The 22,586-nt window shown below is 41.6% G+C and overlaps 1 protein-coding gene across 1 annotated transcript in view; it reads right to left on the reverse strand.

Annotated features, from left to right (window-relative positions):
* Cacna1e (calcium voltage-gated channel subunit alpha1 E) overlaps window positions 1–22,586 on the reverse strand; it is a 452,501-nt gene that overhangs the window by 204,816 nt on the left and 225,099 nt on the right. Inside the window, exons 6-8 of the mRNA XM_051186002.1 lie at window positions 10,099–10,202; window positions 9,145–9,297; window positions 7,895–8,076 (exon numbers count right to left, since the gene is read on the reverse strand). Of these exons, the coding sequence (XP_051041959.1) occupies window positions 7,895–8,076; window positions 9,145–9,297; window positions 10,099–10,202 (439 nt within the window). The remainder of the gene's footprint in view (window positions 1–7,894; window positions 8,077–9,144; window positions 9,298–10,098; window positions 10,203–22,586) is intronic.

Raw genomic sequence — 22,586 nt, forward strand, 5'->3', positions numbered from 1 at the left:
CTGCCTTAAGATGGTTCATTTTGAGTCTGCATCTTATTTGATCCACTGGAAGCTTTTGACCCAAATGAGCAAAGGATTTTTGAAAGAGGAAATATGAATGTGAGTTAAAAAGAACCTACAGCTATGACATACAAATCTCTAAGAAATCAGTCACAAGGTAACACAGGACACCATCTGTTTCACATGATGCTGACGCAACAGGGGGAATATGTCTCAAAGAACTGATTTGATTGTCTAATCCTTTCCATTGGCCTCGGGATATCACACCTTCTCGCTACTACTTCTTAGTCGATTTTTGGTTGTGACTCTATACCTCACCAACACCTGCCTTTGGAACTCAGTGATAGAACCCCACCCCACCCCTGATCTCTTCTCTATACTCACTTCCTTCAGGGTCTCATAACTTCAGCTACCATCCATACACCGAAAACCTCCCAAGTGACATGGCCTGAAAAAGCTCCCACACTGAACCCATTTATTCGACTTCATAGTCGTTCTACCACATCAAATGAGCAAAGTCAAGTTAATGTGCCCTAACTCAATTTGTAATCTTTAGTCAAGCTACTATCTACCCCAACTGACAACTTCAGTGCTCTGCCTTCTCTCACTCTTAAAACAAGCCAACCAGAGAATGCCATGGCAACCTTAATCACACACTCAGAATCATCCACTTTTTACCTCCTCTAGTGTTGCCTCCCTGATGGGAGCCTCCACCCTGCTGCCTTGGATCAGTTCACTGACCTAACTCACTTTCCTACTTCCAGCCTTAATCCTTTAGAGTCTGTTCTTAGCAAAGAATTTGGATCTTTAGACTTCTACATAGGCCAATGCCACTTCTGTCCTCCAACACCACCTCCCACATTGCTTTTTATCTCACTGATGTTGTAAAAAAAAAAAAAAAAAAACAGCCTTTAAAATGGCCACCAGGTCCATGTGATCTGGCTGCTTACTCTATACCCTCTTCCTTCCCCTGGCTTTACTTATCACTCATGGTACTCCAGCATGCTAGCCTCTGTGCTGGTTTGCAAATGTTACTGGCACATACCCATCTCAGGGTCTTTACAATACTGCCCCAGCTATATGGGACATAGAAAAAACAAGAAAGAAAGCCACTTAGCTCATTCCTTTACCAGCCCCAAGTCTTCACACAGATGCATGCCATCTTCTCAGTATGGTCCCACTGACAGCTTCCTTTAAAAGCAAAGACACCTTTATCTTTGTCCACTTAATATTTCCCAGAGCATCTATCATATTCCATGTTTACTATTTATTCTGAATTTCTTTAGGATGAAAAGCCCATAAATGTGAGAACTCTGCTATATCCCCAGCATCTACGATAGTCCTGGCACATAACCAATACTCAATAAATAAATAATAAGTTAATGTATAAGTCTGTAAATACCTATGAAAATAAATAGAGGAGAGAAAACCTTTACTGTGAGTTCTAGAAACATCTCTCTCAATCTCCTTTCATCCTTAAAGAATGTGGAGTAAGACTTGCTGCCAGGTACTTGGAAGCACACTTTACCTCACAGCTTTCACAGAACGGGGGTCAGACCTGCTTCCAGGATCCACTTATCAATCTTCCCATTAATCAGATGAGCCACTGGTGAACACACAGAAGTATTAGAATCCAAGCATCACCTACATGACAGAGCCATTCACAGGAACAGAGAGAGAGAGGTACAGATGGCAGATGGGGAATGCGAAGAAAAATTGTCCGTTCCAGAGCACAAGAAATACTATCTCCAAATGGTCCCAGGTGTTAGCTACCCCATCTTAGGTCAGCCCCTAGTTCAGATGGGCTACTTCATTATCCTAGCTCCTTGAGAAGATCACTGCTCCTGCCACTCATCTGTCAAACGAGCTTTGACAGATATCCTCCTATCATCAAAGCATGTGGAGAAGTGATGGAGGATGGATAACTGAAGCAAAGATTAGACATGGTCCCTACTCTCTCATCCCTCAGCCTATAGTGTCTTCTATAGACACCACAACAGCAGAGTTACTTCAAAAGGAAAATGGCTTTTTTTTTTTTCATTATCTCTGGGATATGGTAGGGTCCCCCCACAACATGTTTGTATATCATACACCTGAGCAAAATCTCAGTGAGGCAAATAGTGAACAGATGTTAACAAATGCAACAGATACTAACTGTACAGCTAGAAGGCAGGATAAAAGAGAGCCACAGGCATAAGCCAAAAGATTCCTGGGAACTGAAGAAAGCTCTCAAAAGCACCCAGACTATAAGTTGCCTCTTTTTGCCCCCCCCCCCAAGCCAGTAAAATCTTCAAAGACTTCCTCTACCACAGTAGCTCAGAGCATCCTATACAGAGACAGGTAAACTACAACTCTGGGAAAACAGCACAGCTCCACATCTATGCCTGTATCAACATCAAGTGAGAAAAGAAGTAAAAACAGCTACAGACATGCAAAACAAACGAACAGAAAACCTGGACATTGATAGCAGAGACCTGGATAACTGCAGAACTGAGAACCTTGGCAATCAGAGTAGTAATCCTAAAACAAAGCAGCCAACAAAATCAGCAGACAGCATAAAACAAGAATGACCAAGAGGAAGGAAACTTCAGGTGCGAATCAGGAGAAAGTGATTTTCCTGGCCACATCCAGTCCCAGTGAAGAGGATTAAAAGTTAAGAGTCAAGCCAAAGGAACATTTGCTGAGTGAACTGCACTGATCAGAGAAAGAACATGCTGTGCTAGGAAAGGAACACCTATCAGGTTCAGGATAAATAAAATCAATTAAATTAGTAAGTGCCTGGGAGAGATTGTGAGTTGAGGAGACCTTTGGGAGCTGTAGTCCAAACAGGTAGAAGCAGCCAGCAGAACTGAACTGTTTTGTATTCATTTTACCACAGGAGGAATGGAAGCCAAGAATACAGTTGGAATTTGACCAAGGAGAGTTGAAATTTTGATAGAGACTAAACTAAGTCTGGGGAAACTCTATGTTGCCCTGTCAATGCGACCCTCGCTAATCCCCTTACAGTGTGGCCTGATAGCAAGAGTAGCCACATATAAATGAAGGTAAGAGTAGTCAATGACAAAGTGCTATAAGGTCACCAGAGGCATTAGTGAAGAGACTTTATAGCAAAAAGGGAACAAAAAACCTTTGCATCTTTCCTGGTTGGTTTTAACTGTCAACGTGACACATCCCAGAGTCACCTGAGATGGGAGTCTCAAATGAAGGATTGCCCAGATCAGGCAGCCTGTAAGCACATCCGTGGGAGATTGTCTTCATAATTAATTGCTATATGAGGATACAATCCACTGAGGGCAGCATCATTCCCTAGGCAGTCGGTCCTGGGTTATATAATGAAGCTAGTCAAACATTGGTCTGTAAACAAGCCAGAAAATGGCTTCCACTTCAAGTTCTTGCTTGAGTCATTGCCCCAACCCCTACCTCTCAATGATGGACTGTGACCTGAAAGTATAAGCCAAATGAATCCTTTCTCTAAGAGACACACTTTTGGTCATGGTATTTATCACAGCAACAGAGAGGAAATTGGGACAATATTTTAGGTAAAATAGTTAAACTGAGTCCTCATGCTGGAGGAATTTTTATAGTATACATCAACAGCTCTCACTAGTCTGAATGTAACTAGGGCTAATTAGTTTTGCATACTTGTAATCACTGAAAAAGAAGGGACAACGGATTGGTAGATAGCGGCTCCCTTCTGTTAGTGCTCTGCCTGTGGAAATATCAGTTAGGTAAGTTGAACCATCCCAGAATAAGAAGTGGCAGGAAGTTGTGATGGCTTTTCTTGGTTGTCAACTTGACTACACATGGAATTAACTAAAACCAAGCAGATGGAAACACCTGTGAGGGGATTTTATTAATTAAATTATTTGAAGCAGGAAGACCCACTTCTTTTGATGTAGGAAGATCCAGGCAACACCTCCTTGTGGCACTGTATATAAAGGACATGGGAGAAAGAAGCTTTTGCTCTTTTCCTGCTTTCCCTCGCTCTTGGTAGCAAGTCCATTCCTTCCCTGGCACTAGAGCTCATTTCTTTTGGATTCTAGAGTATAATGAAGACCAGCTGAGACATCCAAGCCTGTGGACTGAACAACTACCAGATTCTGGATTTTCCATTGGTGGATAGCCTTTTTGGACTAGTTGATCCACAGCTTGTAAACCACACTGATAAAACCCCTTCATATAGATCCATCAATGCCATTTCTCTAGAGAACCATGACTAGTACAGAAGGGAAATAAATATCCTAGTGCCTGCATTTTACTGGAGGTAGTGGTTCCTGTGTAAAATATCATGACAAGCATACTAAAACATTAAGTTGATTAGTTGTTCATAGTTAATCCCATGCTATAAAATTGTATTCTTGTGCATATACATGTTCTCATCACAAAGTCTAAGTTTAAATAATGAAAAAAAAATTCTTGAGGAAGGAAGGCGATCAAAACACTCACAAAATAAGCAAAAAGGTCTACATGTTCCCTCTTTGAAGTTATAAACCCATTAACAGCCACTAGGAAGAGGACCAGGTTGAGCCTGCCACACTGTCTGCAAGTTGGTCAGACAGCCTGAGGTATGTAGTTTCCATAAATTGTCACCCTGTTGTGGTGGGGTCCTCAGTAGCATGGCTGCCTTGAGTCACCCATGTCCTTATAAGTAACTCCTCACTCACACACCTGCAGGAAGAAACCCCAATAACCTCACTGGTTTTCTCAGATTAAAAAAATTATCAAGTATGAATTTTTGTCTGCCATTTCTAGGTGCTTGTCTCCATGTGGCCCTGACAATGGGGCTGTCACGGAGAACAAACATAGAAAGGACTGGCAGGTGTATTTGTCTACAGAATTTCAGTTGTTATTTTATCTACTTGCCCCAGCCCCCTTTTCTTTCAAAGATGAATAGTTAAATTTCAACAAATAGAAAGTCTGTATGATGTGGTTTTTACCATAGTCAGCCCTATTTCCAAAGAGTTATGCCAAAGAGTTGGTCATATGGAGTGTGTTCCTATGAGGTCAGTTTTGATGGCTTTTTAAAAAATTGGTTTTTCCAGACAGGGTTTCTCTGTTTAGCTTTGGAGCTTCCAACTCAGAGCTCCGCCTGCCTCTGCCTCCTGAGTGCTGGGATTTTAGGCGTGTACCACCACCGCCAGGCTTGATGGCTCTTTTTAACAAATGTAGACTTGGTTTTTATTCCAGTCACTGAAAACTGAGTGCTGTTTTCCTGTTACTTCTCCTGACTCTGGATGCAGCTATCCACCTCAGCATCCACCACTTCTGCCAGTGAGGCCTGGCTCCATGCCCTGCTCCTAGCTCCAGTGCTTGGGGAAAGTGATGCTTCTCAGAGTACATGGAGTTCTGCCTGTGTGTAGCCAGATTATTTTGGAGTTACCAACCCTATTGTTCAGCCTGTTCCCTTATGCCTGGATCCAACCATCAAGGCTAGCAGGAGGCTTCAGTTCAATGACTAACAGGTTGGACTTCAGACAGGGTGTGAATCTGAGGTCCTGGGAACTGTTGTGATGAAAAGTTTCAGAGGATCTGTAATTGACCTCTTTTCCTCCATGATTCTTTCATGGATCAAAACTGCAGGAGAGAGCAAGATCGTTGTTGTGGCCTCTCTTGCTACAACTGACAGATAACCAGAGAGATGGGAATTTGAAGAGAGAATCATAACAGTGGGGATTGTGGCCTTTCCTTGACCCTAGCTGCCATCTTTCTAGTGTTTTTAGCACAGTGCTTGATACATAATATCCACTCGGTGGATAAATGTAGAAATAAATAATGAAAGAACAAGTGAATTAATGGAGGAGTGATGAGTGGTTCGTCTGCTTTACTCCTACATGTCTCAGTACCACCTGATCCCTGGCCAGAGGAATGGCAGATCACACCTATATCCTCAAATGCAACACCTCTCCTTTTGGGCTTTCCATGCATTTATCACATCACTTAGGTGAGTCTACACATCTAATTGAAGTTCATCACTTTTAGAGCCCCACAAGTGATACCAGCCACTACAGGGCCAGTGCTATAATTTCTTGAGGTTCCTGGCTAATCTTAGGGGCATTGCCTCAAGACAACCCTCACATCTCAAATGAGAAGTGTCTGCCGTCACCATGCTTGTCTTCTGCTCTCTGCTGCTTCCCATAGCTAGTAAGAATCCCGAGTGTCATCTGGGGGTTTCTGAGTCACAGTACCCTACAGTTTGCTGAGCATCTCCTGGTTCTAGAGACCTCTATCCCACCCTCTGCAAATTTAGCTAAATAGCCTATAACTCTTTCTTGCTAAATTTCTCAGTTGCATCTTGCTCATCCTGTATGGGAGTTGATTCAAATTAGTCCAGTCATTTCTTGGCATCTGTAGAACAGAGGTGTAAGGACCTCCTATGGGTACCAAAATCTGAGGTTTCTCAAGTTCCATATATGGCACAGTATTTGCATATAACTTTATCCAACTTCCCATTACTTTAAATAATGTCTGTTACTTAAAATCCCTAATACAAATGCAAATGATATGGAAATAGTTATACTGTAAAGTTCAGGAGATGATGACAAAGATAAACTTGTCTATAGATGTTCAGTCTAGGTACTGCCATCTTAGGCCTAAATATAACCTAACATGTTGTAGAACATTTTACAGCCTTAGCTGGTAGGACCCATAGATTGGAACTTATTGGGGCGGGGGGCTGACTACAATGGTCAGTCAGTTTCTAAGTACCTCTAAGTATAGGCTTCATACCATCTTTGTTCCTTTCCTTTATCCTCCCAATGCCTGCTTTCTGTATAAGTCACACTGTGACTACCTAAGTTTGTACACATGGGATCAGATTTTAAAAATTAAGAAAAGAACAGAAGGGAATGGTGGGAACCTCAAGATAAAGGAAAATGAAGGGAGTATGCATGAGCCAGATCATCTCTCCAAATGTATCTGCCTTGGCCAACAATGGCTGAAGGCAAAAGTACCTTCCATTCCCAAGTTACTGTCACTTATATTCCATGAACATTAAAAATATATCTCTCCCCAATGCTCATTATTGAACTTGGATTCTGGACCCCACCTTGGGTGACTTACTAAAATCAGACTCTGGAAGGCAGAAGAGACATACATCGTGGTTACTTTGTCTAACTTATGTTCCTTTGCTGGGATTCCCAGCATCCTGCCCAGGCAGCTGGACAGCTGTGTCTTATAAACCAACTCAGTGTCCATATCTGACTGTGTGAATCACCAAAGGCTCCATCAAAAGCATAGCTCATCAACTACACAGAGCTACCCAAAGTCAGGATCTCCAGAACAGAAACCTAGGAACTTGAATTTTCAGATAGCATTCTAATAAGCTTCACAATTAACCATGTTTTCTCTGGACATGTAATGCAGTAGTTCTTGACAGTGGCTGCATATTAAAAATCAGCTAGGAAGCTTTAAAAAAAATGTCAATGACAGGCCTTTACCCCTAGACATTTCTACTTAATTGGCCTGGAGTGAAGCCCAGGCAGTATAATATTTAAAGCTCCCAGCTGACTCTAATGGGCCGCTGGGGTTGAAAACCACTATAACAGCTTTCCAAACTGATGGTGAACCCTTTGGGAATAGTAACTGAGAACTGTACACCTATTAAAACACCTCACTGTGCCACACTACACCATGAAGATCCAAAAACTCTCCACAACAAGGTAATTGGATTTAGCTTGTTCATTCACCCATTGACAGAATGATAGGACAGAACACAATCTGCAGTAAGATACATTATTTCCAGTAAGCAAAAAAGTTAAGCACAAGGGGGACATGACTAGGCTCTGCCAAGTTCTAAGGTTGAATATAGACAACCCCACCTTTTCCTATTCCAAAAGAACTGAAACAGTACCAGGGTTCCACCCTATACCCCACCCCTCATCCACCAGGCACTCACATTGTACAGCACAGTGGTCCACCCTTCCATTGTGATGCATTGGAAGACAGTCAGCACGGCAAAAAGGATGTTGTCAAACTGGGTGATCCCGTCATTGGGGCCAATCCAGTCCTTACATTCATAACCAGCTGGGCAGCCCTGCACACCACATGGGTGGGGAGGATCGAATCCCTCTAGAATACCTGCAGATATATTTGGAGAGTGAGAGACAAAACATATGGTACTTAGCATGAACTAGAAATGACCGTAGGAAGTCAAAAGCAAGCAAAAGTCTCCTGCCATAGATAGAAGCTTGCCATCTTGGCCCCTGTATATTCCCATACCCTTGTGCAACTCAAAATGCTTCCGGACAAAAACAGAGCCTCTGTCTTTTTCAGACCCCAAGCTCTACTTTGGTCTACACTACCACAGAAATTCACAGGGCTGGTTCATACAGAAGACCCTGTGATAATGGCAAAGCCCAGGAATCAGGGTGGACCTTGGTTCTACCTGGGTTTCTCAGAGACAGTTGTAAACCAATGGTTGCTTTATTTTTACTAACTCTTTGCTTTTTGGGCATACATACATTTTTGGTTTTAAACTAAATGTAAAATAAAACTTATTTAGGTATTATTTTCATTAAAAAAAAAACATGGTACTTATTTAGGATTCTTTGACTTGTCCTTGATTCTTCCCAACCCCTCCATTTCTTCCTAGAGTATACATACCACTTAGCTTATGAGACACAAATATATGGGAAATGGGTTTTGAGTATCCCACAATTTCCAATGCACAATTGACAGGCCAACCTCAGAGATCCCTCATTCTTTCACAGGGAGGAGGGGAGTAAATGTGACATGGAATGTGACAAAAGGAAGCCCTTTATAGATCCATTGGGCCCCCATCTGACTCTGGTCTCTAGGGTCCCACTGGTCTATGGATCAAAAACCATTCTCTATAGTATGTATTCAGACTGATGCCTTTGATATGTGTTTTAAAAGCCATCTACCATGAATAGGAAAGCTGAGACTACCTATTTGAATGCTTCCAACCACAAATAAAGAGGCTACTACGTTGTTTTGCAGTGTAACTGTCACACGGATCTTTAAGCTGATTGTACCTCAAAAGTCCAGAGACTAGGAAGTTACTGATTGTAATTCTAGAGTTCGAATAGAGTGTATGTTTTTTAAAAGGCTCCAAATACCATGAAATTGTGCTCATGACCAAAGAGAAGAAGTAGGGAAACAGGAGACACATAGCAATGCCCTTACCTGAATTGTTCATGAAGCATGCTCGATGTAACTTGCCACTGTAGAACTCCAAGCCAATGATGGCGAACATGAGGATGGCAAAGAAGAGCAGAAGGCCAATCTGCAGAAGAGGCACCATGGCCTTCATGATGGACTTCAACACAATCTGTAGGCCTAGGGAGAGGACAGGGAATGAAGCACAGCCCTCATCCGTTGCCTCCTGACTAGGTGGATTGTTTACCCTCTCCTAGGATGGCAAGTCTTCCATGGAAAAGGAACCATTAATCCTGAGATGATGGGTGCCATTCATAAAGAGATAACCAAGACATGTCGAACTGAAGACTGACCCCACCTATTCTCTTCCGTCTCCTTCCCCTCCTCCTCACCACTTCCTGATCAATTGCTAACATATTACCCTCCTTCCATTTCCTCCATGCTAATTTGCACAGATTAAATCAGGTCAACCCCTGCTAGGGTAAATATCCTACAAAATAGGGGCAAAGTCAAGCCTTTCTATTACTCTTTCTCAGATCCAGCTCTCTGCCCACTGGGGAAGGAGCACAACACTGATCAGCAAACGAATAGCCTTTGACAACACATCTAAGAGTTTTTAACCTTAGGAAACTAACTCATGTATTTCAACAGATAAATATACATGCATATCATGATAACAATTATATTAAAACGCATAGGGAAAATACATCAAAATTAGGATTTATTTCAAGGTGATACAATAAGGAATGGTCTTCATTTACTTTTCTGTTTTCCTTACTTTCTTTTGCCTTTTTTTAAAAAAAATCTTCCATTATCATTTAAATATGAGAAAATGTTAAATTTATAAGTACAATGTTATGCCCAACTGCTACACATTCAGGCTTTCCTTCCAGGAAGACTCTTGTCTATCTTACATTGACTTATGCCCTTGGATACAATTCAGGATACTGGCCAATCAGAAAGAAGAAAGTAGGTGCTCACTAGGTATTCCTGACACGAGCTTTAAGGGCCTCAAGACGCGCACAGCCCGGAGGGTCCGCAGGTCCACATGGGTGTTGAAGTGGGTTCCTGCAGTGGCCAGGATGCTGTGGGCAGAGACACAAAGAGTCAAGGTTAGCATAGCCTGTCTGTCCCTTCCTGTTTCACAGGGAGGCCGGGCTGTAGCAGGCTCTGCCTGGAAAGTACACAATGCTAGTGCCAGCTGTATGTGGGCGCACCTGAGCCTGGGTGAATCACCAGTGGTGTTGAGTGGAATTAAATATAGCCATCTGGGTTTCACTTTGCAAAAGAGAAGTTACCATCATACCAGAGTCCCAGTCCCAAATCATGAGCAGAATACATGGTCTCCAACAAAAGACTCAAACCTGAACCAAACCTGGTCCCTTACTTTCTTCTCTACCCTGCAAAATTCCTTCCCTTCCTTTCATGCTACCAGGTCCTTATGTTTGTTTGTTTGTTTGTTTGTTTTTTTTTTATTTCAAAGTTCTATATTCCCATCTCCAGTTCTCTTTAGGGAATTTGTCTGGACTAATTTCAGTGTAGAAGTACCTTACTCTTCTCCTCCTTGACACTCAGAATTGTTACCAAATAAATAAATGATACTGACTTTTATGAGAGGGAGTTATGCTGTGGTCACTATACATTATTCATATGTTTTATAATTGCCCCAAAACCATTCTTTGACATAGACTGGGCTTCTTTGCTTTCATTGTCCACCCAGACATACCCAGAAACACACATGTACACACATACACAAATTCACAAGATTACTCTTGGATTGTGTAGAGCAAGTATTAATGAGACAAGCATTGCGTATAACCCAATGACAATGCTGGTACTTTGTGGGGAGAAGGGCACACATACTTGTGAGTTGTACAGAAGAAGACTGAGAATTAAAAGAATTAGGTTTAAGTCTTGGGCCAGAGAACTATCCACTTGATACAAGTCATTCAACCTCTAGGTGCCTTATTTTTTCATCTATAAAATAGAGGAGCACAATGACCTAGTTTTAGATACAAAATTATACCATATTGAAGATGAAGGATGTCATGGGCCAAGAATGGTGATGCATACCTGTAATTACTGTACTTATAAAACTGAATCAAGTCAGCTACAAGTTCAAGGCTACATTAGGCTACACAGTGAGATAATGTTTCCACACCAAAAAAAAAAAAAAAAAAAAAAAAAATAGAAAAGAAAAGAAAAGTGTACTGGCAATTATAAAGTACAAAATTGACATTGTTTAAGACACAAGATCAATAATATTGACTTAAATTTGCTAGCCTATTCTTTGTTTTGTGGGATAATAAGTTTTATTCCTCATAACTTCTCCAAGATTAGCCCCTCTATTCAGAAGCACTGGGAAATGACTCATTTGGAAAACTGCATAGTAGCAAGAATGGTTGATTTAACTATTCTTTATGAAACTTCTCTGAAAGATTTTAAATGTAGGCAAAGAGAACCATATGAAAGGCCTTATGGCTCTAGGAAGCAGATGCAAGATCAACAGGTACTGAGAATGTCAATCCAGGATGACGTAATCACAGCGATGGCTGTGAACACACCACCAGCTACCAACCCCATTGGCTTCCTCACATGGTAGAACACTCGCAACATTAGCGGTTTTAAGGCACTTAATTCTGCACAGCTCACAATAGGATACAGAGAGAATGCCCACACTGGGTTTAGGTTATTGGAACTAGTGGTGGAGATTTCTTTCATCCTTTGGCTTTTATACTTTGGATGGGGGAGATGGCTCAATTTGTTAAATGCTTACATTGCAAGTATAAAAACCAAGTTCCAACCAAGAATTCACATTAAAAAGCCAGGCATGTAAGGCAAGCCCAGTGATCATGAGATGGGAGGTAGAAAATAGGTGGGTTCCTGAAAGGCCAGGTCACCAACCTGTCTCAAAGTATAGAATAGGCCTTAGGACCGATATATGGAAATTGTCCTCTGACACCCACACACAAGCATTATAATACTTGTGCTTGCACCCATTCACACACATGAACACACAAAACACATACATAAATGAAATTTTTTATGTAATTTGTGCTCAGATGATCTCAAAATCAAAATACAAAGTACTCCTGTTGTCATAAACAACTTGTCATAGGCAAGCTTTCTAAGTGCTCTCCATCTTTCCTGACCCCAACTTCCACAACGTCCTCTGAAAAGAAAAGCCAGGGAGGAGCAGAATCTCAGACACTGTCATGATTCTAGCTTACAAAGTCAAACATGGGGAAGGGGATGGCATAACTTCTAAAGGGGAGAAAGAACAAAGAGAAATGTAGAAAATGCAACTGAGAACTGACAGAACTAGACAGAAGGGAAAAGAAAGAAGAGAAAAAGAAAGAGATGTCAAGGATAGGTAAAGGGATAGACACTGCAGGGAAAACAGGGCCATTGTTCTGCTTCCCCCTTGAACAAAGGCTGGACCAACTCTGAGCCTCCTCTGCTGCCCAGGTGCGAGACTCTCCTTTCACTGTGTCTCACAAACAGTATGAGGAATCTGCTCTGCTCAGAAACTAGAGTTCTGTTTCCTAGGATACCCAGACACTCAGATGTTCTTTCATATCACACAAAGAACTGCTGGAAGTGAAAATTTCCTCCCCAGGCCTGGGTATGACAGGTATGCTTTAGAACATGGAGGTACAGGCAGAAGTCAATGTTAAAAGAGGGCACAAACACACAATGGAAAACGAGGTAGGAAGACAGGAGAATGAGACTCCAAGAGAAGTAGTAAAAACGTGGAGTTGCAGACAAGGAGGAAAATAAGAAATAAAAGCTAACGGAGAAGCAAGTGTCAGGGAAGCGTGCAGGCAAGCTCACATGGGAAAGGGTGTATAAGTAAAGCTAACATGGAAAACAGAGGAAAGAATGTGTTATTTATTACAGGAGCTCACAAAGCCAGCCATAAGACACGTTCATGCTCCTATTATCAAAGGTGCTCTTGACTGAATCCATCTCGCACTCCAAACAAGCAACCAGGACTTCACACAGCCTATGTCCTCAATATTTTTTGTTCCTTAGAATTTTTTTTCTTCCAGTGCAGGAAGATTAGCAACAGAGCTTTCAAATTACACACAGCCATTGAATACTTCTTAATTTTTATTGTTCACAAACTCCTGGAGGGCAGGAGCTATAACTTCGCTTCCCTAACTACCTTTTAAAATCTGGGACTCACAGAGTGCAAAGTTCACTGAGGAAAAGGGCCCTACTCTGTGTTCCCATCAGACTCTGCGCTCATCTCCATCAATGCCTCACATTTCTTAGAGGAGTCTGACATTCTCATCCTCCCATCTTCAGGCCTGAGACACCTAACAGAGTCATCTGTACCCCCAATAGAGTCAATTTCAGAGTCACATGGATCCTCAAACCTATCCTCATATCTTACAATGAAAAGTTACTGAACAGAGGCTTGAACCTAACCTTTGCTGATAAAAATTAACAAATTTGAAGAAATCGATTACTGAAAGGGGCCACTGGTATCCTAGGACCTCCTGGTGAGAAGATTAGAATAGCAAAACTGGGATGCTACTCAGACACAGGTATGTTTAAGCATCTAGTAGCACACTGACAACACATTGTCCAACATCTAGAGTGTGATGAGGCTCTTGTAACATACTCCTAAGACTTTGCACCCAAGAGGAAGGGACTCCATATGACAGGATGTCCTCAGTAGGAATGATAGAGAAAGGGAAGAAGAGATGAAGATAAAAAGGCTAGAAGCTACTCCCACCCCAACAAAACCTAAGTGTTGATGTGTATACAGCTCAGCAAACCTCTATTGAGTCTAATTCAGGGAGACAGGTGGAAAGAGAGGTAGGAAATGGCCCCTGACACACAGTCATGTGGAAGCAGTCACATAGAAGAAATAATTACAACACACCATGAGAAGATGTTTAGGAGACACTAAGATGGCAAATACAGAATGTTTACTGTCTGTTAGCATTTTCAAATGTTATATCACTAAATCATTAAAAGTCACCTAACGAGACTGTAGTCTACATTTCATTTCTGTGAAGAAATCTGACCTAGAAAATGTTACAGGGTTAAAAGAAAGCCATCTCCCCTATGACATTTTAGTCAGTCCTTGTTCCATTGTGCCATGTGCTGTGTGATATTTGCCCAGAACTGCTCAGCAACACTATTCCATTGTGTTGCCCAAAATACCAATGTCACCACGTTCTGTCTCTGAACACATAAATGAATTGGATTCCTTTCGTCCCAAGGCTACAAACCACCAAGTGAGTTACCACTGGTCCTTTTGGGACAATCAGAGTCCTCTATGCACCTTTCTCCATGACTATAAGATTGCTTTAATGGCAGGTAGTGTCTGCTGCAATATTTACACACATAAACTTGGAGACACACACACATATCACAAAATTGGAGGAAGGCCACCAAGGATAAGTTCAATTCTGAGTTAATAAAATCCTAAGCTCACTGCTGTCCCAAAAGCTATCTGTACGTATGCTACAAGAGAAGAGGCTCTGTTTTCCAGTTCTTTTCCCCTCATAGGCATAGACTGATGGAAAGTTGTGCATTGAGGTGTTCTTAATTCCTACTACTTCCCCATAGCAGAGGGCAGATGAACAGGAATATACACAGCATGTAGCGCATACAGTCCCGTTTAGTGATTTTTTCGGGCTGGCTGTCCCAGTTTGGCATATCCACAAATATTTTTGTCTTAAGTTGTCAGCAGCCAAGAAGGTGGAGAGAGTATAGGCTAACCTGATCATGATGAAATGACAGAAGTCTTTTTGTCATGGCCTCTAGAGAGGCAGGGAGGAACAAAGGAGGGAAGTGATTCCCTGGATAATTAGAACTTAACTGTCCTCCCCAGATCAGTCACAGATCTTCAGTGTTTCTTTTTGACTTCAGGGTACTTTCATAGTCTCCTTGTCAATCCAGGTCAATACTCTCTTTTTACAGACATCTACTGCTCACTCTAATGTCTGAAAATACCTTGCAAGCAGTGGGCTTCTGTGTAGATAGAACTGTCACATAAAATGTAGGTTGCTCCGTGGAATTTGCGCTTCACATAAAGAACAGAAATAGTTTCTAGCACAACTAAATAAGTTTAGTGCAGTTTTTAATAATGTGTGGGATATCTATTCTTTATCTAAAATCTGGTTTTCAAATTAACGGTGCTGTGGTATGAATGTGAAAGGCCCCCAACAGACCCACGTGTTTGTATACCTGGTTCCCAGGCAGTGGCACTGTTTGGGGAGGATGCAGAGACTTTAGGGGGTGGAGCATCATCAGAGGAACCTGAGGTTTTAGAGTCTGACTCTACCTACTTTCTTCTATTGCCTGTTTCCTGATAACAGATGCGAAATGATCATCTCTCTAACATCTCTGCCATCTCTTTTCCACCGCGATGGCTTGTATTCCTTCTTGAACTGTAAGACAAGATAAGCCTTCTCTCCCATGGATTATTTCTTGCTAGGTTCTGGGACACTGTAGTTAAAACAGTAAGTAATATAACTAGATAGCATGCATTTCTATTTGCTATGTCTAGATAGCATACTTCGGTGGTGCTGTGTGTAGTTTGGATGGCAATTCCTTCAAGACCTGAGTGCTAAAAGGCTTGGCCCCTATCTTATGGAAACACTGGAAGACAGGTTCACCGTGAAATCTGAGGTCACTGATGGTTTACTTTCAAATGGAGACTGTAGAACTTAGGTCTCTTAACTGTTTCACTTATTGTTTACTACGAAATGAGCATCTTATTTCACACACACACACACACACACACACACTACAGTCTCAATCAATTCCCAAAAGTAATGAGTCCAGCTGACCATGGTGCAATTGAGAGCTAGAAATTACTGTGTAATGAGCTCTGTTGTTAGTTATTACCCAACCTTCAGCAAATCTGCCTGTTAACTTTGGAGAATAGACAGAAGCCAGGGGTCTTTAACATTAGGCCTAGGTTCACCATCAAGCTCAAGAAATCCCATGTTTGCTTCTGTCCATATAAACAAGAAAGAGCTACTTTTGCTTTTGAAAGGCATGCTGTTCATGAGAGAATTACTAATATTGGTAAAAGGTGTCAAGTGTTTAACATTATATGGAGACCAGAAGTCAGAAAGGGATCTGATTCAAGTAGAGTGTCCAGCAAAGTTGAGCCAGGATATTATATTGCATTCATCTCTTGCTCTCCAGCCTCCCTCATGGTTGGACTACCTCTTCTTTGCCTTGTCTTCCCTATTAAAACAAGATGTTTGAGACCTCATATCCTAGTCAACATTCCACTTGTGTCTTGGGAAAGGAGTAAAGTGCATACTCTCCACTCATATTAGCTACTTTCAGTTCTAATCCCACCACAAACCTTCAAACTTATAAAATTGCTGCTCTGAGATACAATATTCATACCTGTAAAATGGGAGCAAAGCCTCCTTTGAAAGGTTAAGGATTTTAAAATCCAATGCTTCTAAATTTCTTTACATAGTAAAGATTTACCACATTGATTCTTGGTCATAAGCAATAGAAATACATTTTAGCTGTCTTAAAGGTCAAATACGTAGACTATCCTATCCTCTACCAAACAGGTACAACATTTTTTTGAGAGCCTACCAGGAGGTCACAGAATTGAAGGACTATCAGAAGACTAGTCTGAGAAATTCAGGCAGCTTAGTGTGCTAGGGATGGCCAGATCCCAATCCAAGGAAACTATGAACATCATCTGCTATGACAAAAAACTTTCCTCAAGATGTAAAGACTGTTCTAAACTATACAATAGTCTATAAATGCAAAGGTACATCTAAGAAAATGGCAAAGGAAGACTTGTCTAGGGACAAGATGACAGAAGCAAAGTACTGTCCATGCTGCTAATTTTGAAGATGGAAGGTCACCAAGAATTGGAGGATAGCTCCAGAAGCTAGAGAAGATGAAGAAATGGATTCTCTCCTTAAACATCATGTCCCAGTGAACACAACTGAGCTACACTAGGACAACCTTTTACATTTCCAAGGTGAACAAGACTCTTGCAAGAATGTACACAAAGTAGAATCCCCACAGGGAGATAAGAAGCCATATAAATAAGGAAATAAATAATAATTTTAAAAGCCAGTGTCTGCTTCAGCCTGACTCATGCAAAGCATCTCACAAAATGGTATTGCAGATGAGGAAGAGAAAGACCGTTATCAGTTTCCTTGTCCGTAAAATGAGATGACCATGAAGGCAGACTACTTAGGCCCCTTCTAGCTCTGAGACTTGAGTCACAGCCTGCCCAAGTGGCACAACCCTCTGCAGCTCACAACTATGCTCAGTATCTAGACAGCTATTCAACAATGAACACTCAGCTACTCAGTCTCCAAATCTTAAAAACAAGCCTCATTGTTACCTTGAACATGCAGGCATGCATGGTTCACATGCCTTAGAAGTTTAATGAACTGGGTCCTTGTAACTCAATTCAGAGACAGCTTCTTGAAGGCAGGAGCTGCATCCACTATAGGCCCATTCTCTAACAATAGGAACAGTGGGGCCCAAGCAAATCCCAACTTAAGAACCATGGGCATTAATAGAGTCTCTCTGGAACAGAATGGCTAGACTCGTGCATGGGGGCGTATATCTATGTACCTGTGGCAATAATCAAAGATTCAAACCAAGGGAACTTTAACCTCACATGTAAATCATTATGATCCATCAAAAATCCATTGAATTATATTGAATTATATCTAACACTATGCTCTCCATTTCTTTCACATTCATTATGGGAAGTGTGATTTAATTTGGGAATCAGTTTCTAGAGAATTTCATTTTATTGTTTTAAATAAAGAACAAAGAAAGAAGGCTTAATTCACTAAATTGTTCACATAGAGACTATTAAAAAGGAAACTATTCAAGTTGACCAAAATACATTAGAGGGAAGTCAAAAAAGCTGAGAGTAAGAAAGCAATCCAGCAGCCTAATTTGTAGTTTCTGTAAGCAGCCTCCTCCTCCCCACTGATTGTGATGCAGTCCCTTGATGCCACTGGGGTTAGCTTCATCCTAAAGCCCAAGACCCATGATGTAGTCACCTGAGGCCTACTGAGCACACATGCTAGCATTCCCATGGGGCCAAATTGCAGGTGGTAGCTGTCCTCATGACATTAAATGCAAGATATGGTTATAGTGAATCAGAAGGTAACCCATGAGTAAGAGGAGGGAAGTGGTCCTCTGATGCAGGAAGAGCAAAGAAGACAAGAGATCAGCATGTTTATGACATTAAAGTTGGAGTGGTGTATCTAAGATCTGGTAAGGCAGGGAGAGTGGAGAATGATGGACAATTCTGAAGAGCTCACGGGATGTGTTGGTTTGGATGGACCTGGCAGTGTTCCAAGAGTGTTGGCTAATAGTCTTAAATGTGGCAGTAGTTCATCAGCTAGTCACAAAGACACTCTGTGTTCAAAAGAACCTTCCTGTTTGACAGTATCTCACTTTCCATTCAACCACAGACTCAGTTACTACAGCCAGATGGTAGCCTTGGACTTGATCCTTCCCTTGTAGGAGGACTATCCTGTGGTCATGTATATTTCACCAGGCTCCAGACTCACTGTGGGTGGACCCAGACCAAGTTTAAAAACTGAGTATTGTCATAGGCATTAACTGGTTTAAGAATGGCCAAATATGATAGAACCTAGGTCATTTATCTATAAGGGAAAAAGATAAGTCTTCAGGACTTCAATTGACCAATGTTATAGAACAAACTAAAAGCATACACATCGCTGACATTTTTCAGACTATTTTGATCACAGCTAAATAAGAAGCATGTTTTATAATATAGGCAGGATGAATATTTATATATGTACATAGCAATAAAATAATATTTATTCTACATGTGGCAGACTGGCATCTTTCTCTTTAATACTTCCTTTCTCGTGCTTAATGCTGGTTGCAATCAAGTTCATTTCTTGACCCTCTAGTGCAGTGGTTGTCAACCTTGTTAATGCTGTGTAGCCCTTTAATACAGTTCCTCATGTCGTGGGGACTCCCTAACCACAGTTCTAGTGGAATTTACCCACAGAACTCAACCAGGTAACTGCCTCTCTGTCTCTCTCTCTGCCTTCTCTCTCCTCTCTCTCTCTCTCTCTCTCTCTCTCTCTCTCTCTCTCTCTCTCTCTCTCTCTCTCTCTCTCTCTCACACACACACACACACACACACAAAAGCCATCATCATATAATGGTATCTGTTTCTGGTTTGGTTTTGTGTTCTTTGATTTTTTTCCTTATGTCTTTGTTCCACAGACAATAAGTGACAGCTAAGAAGGTCTAACATTTCTTGGGAGAATGAGAATGCAGGTAGGGTCAATTTGCCCTTTCCATTAAGAAAAGTTTATGCCATTCACAGCAGGGAACAAGTGCCTCTGGCCTTAGCATTTATGGAACAGAAAATGTAGTTCCCAAGTTAAATTTCAAAGGAAACTTAGCGAGTGGTGGTAAAATACACCTTTTGATGAAAAAGAAAAGTCAAGGCATCAACCCCCTCCTCCCTTTGCCCACCATAACAAAGCTTAACGTCAAAACAGGTCATGCAGAAAAGGCTGTGCTGACATCTGGGTAGTGAACACTCTTGGTAGTGAACAGCTGACCTTTGTACCACAGGACATTTAGCAGCATCCTTAGCTTCTAGCCACTAGCTACCAGTAGCAGCCCCCTTTCCACCAGCCATGACAAAATGTCTCTGGATATTGTCAAATGTCTACTGGGAAACAAAGCCACCCTCAGGGGGACCCTTGAACAGGGAAACCTCTAATAACTCTCACAAGCATGAGGAAAGCCTAGTTGCTAACCAAAGTTAGAGAATGGCATGGTTCCCACAAGGCCACCCAGTCAGAAACACGAGGTTGCTTGCATAATCTTAGCCATAAATTTGAACTGCCAATGGTTCTGGATTCTGTTTTCTGGGGAGGGGGATGGATTATTCACTCAGACCCAGAAAAGGAAAATGCTAAAAGAAGCAAAACTCTAATCATCATTTGGGTCCTAGAGAGGATGACAAAGATAAAAAAGAAAGTTGTCATGTTGCTTTACAGTTCACGCAGACATCACCCATCCTCATTTCCTAAGTTTGAGAATTAAGGCTCGGAGAGAGAAACTGCCCAGATCAAGGTCACTGCAATAGTAAATTATTAAACTGAAACTCAAATCCACATATTTGAAGTCTAACTTTGGTGCTTTTGGTAGCTACAAAAGATAATGGCAAATAGCTAAAAACATATCTCAAAGGCACATAAAGACTCTCAAGGATAGCCACAGAGCTGCCTCTCTGCAGAGCCTTATGCTGCCCTGTGATTGCAACATCATATGGAGGTGACCAGAACTGTGCTTCGGAGAGCTAACAATGAAGGAGAATGGCTGCAGAGGGAAATCACGCAACATAAGAACTTGCTAACATAAATATGTGTTCTTTGGGCTGTTTTTCTAGTGGTGATAAGGGACTTCTGCTGATCCTCCACCCACATACTTTCTGTCACTAGGGTCCCCTCCAGACCTGGAACAAACACTTGTGAGATGGCTAACCAGACCATAAGTAGAACTCAGCCAAGGATGAAAGCTTAGCTAGAAATAATCCATATGGCAGCCAAGTTCCTAACACCGGCTCTGCTAGAATGGACTAGGGAACTCCAAAGCAAGAATCCAGTGATTGGCTATGCAACCCAGCACAGCTCTTGAGTGTGGCCACCTGCTTCTGCCATTGCGAGAACCTTCTCTTCTACCTACATTCCTCTGCAATTCTCCAGCAGACTGCAACACTCTCATGTGATATTGCTGGCCACAGTAGGTTGAGGCACAAGCAGCCTCTTCCCTGGGATATTTGGAAATGGGCAATCAAGCTCAGCTATCACTTCTGAAGCAGCTAAAGTCATAAAGCAAAAGCCTCAGAGCTGTAATCAGCCATGATCTCAATAACAGAGTGAAGCTGCCTACCATGAGAGAGAGAGAGAGAGAGAGAGAGAGAGAGAGCAGCTGATCCCAAAGAGGAGGGAAGAGGAAAACAAAGGGATTTCTGCAGGAATTGAGCTTGTGCTTGCAGTTCATAGAGTCCTAGTTATTTCTTTGTCTTTCTGTTAACACATAGTTCTATGAAACATGCCCTTCCTCCTCAAAACAACCCCAGGTAGATTCCCATCACAATGGTATCACAATCACTGCTCATCTTCTCTGTTCACGTAATACCACCTGGGGAAGAAACCAAAGTCAAAGTTGGTATAACGGGTGTAGCCAGACCTAGAAGAGCCAAAGGTCGCATAAGACAACAATAACAACAACAAAAAAGAACCATGCCCTGCCATAGAGCTAATAGCCAATAGCAGAATGTGTGAGTGTTTGTGCAAGCTTTTGCCTTGATGTTGCCTTAGCAAGTGACTGGATTCCTAAGATACCAAAACAATGCTCCATCTACAGTATCCAAGGGTCACAAGACTTATATTCATTCATGACCCCAAGGAATGCTAGAGTCCTCTTCTCAAACATCACACACATACACACACACACACACACAGAGAGGGGGGGGAAGGAGAGGGGAGAGAGGTCGGGAGGTCTGTCAACACTGCATGGGCAGAGGAGGACAACAGACAACAGACTCTGTCACTGTTACCCCGGCACATGCGATGATGAAGGCCACCTGAAGACTATCTTGCAGTTTTGTGGTTTAGATGACCTTCACACAGGCAGGTGCCACCATCTCCATTTTACACATTTAATGGCGTACACACATTGACCCAAGCAATCTTTTAAAGGTGGAGGAGGGAGAACATGCTAATAAAAGTCTCCCTTCTCACAGTGCTATGAGGTATGCTGCTTTTTTTCCCCCCTCCTTCCCCCATCTGGGAACTAGTTGGCTTAAGGAATCTGTTTGAATTATAAAACCTTCTCAAATCAAGGGCACTTTCCAACAAATCATAGATCCATAAATCTTAGGAAAATATGTTTGTCCATTGTTCTGCATTCCTGGTTCTGCTTACAATGTCTGGGAGATTGATCTGCCTAACGGGCATATGCCATTTTTCTTCCAGCATGACAAGAATTTGGGGAGAAAAAAAAACTAGATAAAATTTCCCGTACTTGTTGAGGAGCCAAACTCGTAATTACAGGTTTGATGAAGAGGCAGTCATAAAGCTACTATAAAATACCAACTGTCTGAAAAAAGAAAAAAAAAAAAAACCCTAAATGAACTAGAGCCATTTGTCAGAGAAAACAAAATGCTTTTTACTTTTTAGAGCCATTAAGCCAAAATTCATTCAAGGAGTTCTGAGTCATTATCACATCCCCTACCACCTATTTAGAATATAATAAAAATAGCAGCAAGTTTAATAATTAAAAAGAATTGTGTCTCTATACAGAAACTATTTGTTACCCAAATCTATTTGATAGTGATATGTAAGCACAAACAACATAAGTGGCTCTAATTGTATTATCATTGTGAATAAAGTGCTGAGCTGTTAGAGGAATCCACAGGTTATATGGGCGCACAT

The sequence above is a fragment of the Phodopus roborovskii genome, unplaced genomic scaffold (assembly GCF_943737965.1).
Source record: "Phodopus roborovskii unplaced genomic scaffold, PHOROB, whole genome shotgun sequence".
In the NCBI taxonomy this organism is placed as follows: Eukaryota; Metazoa; Chordata; class Mammalia; order Rodentia; family Cricetidae; genus Phodopus; species Phodopus roborovskii.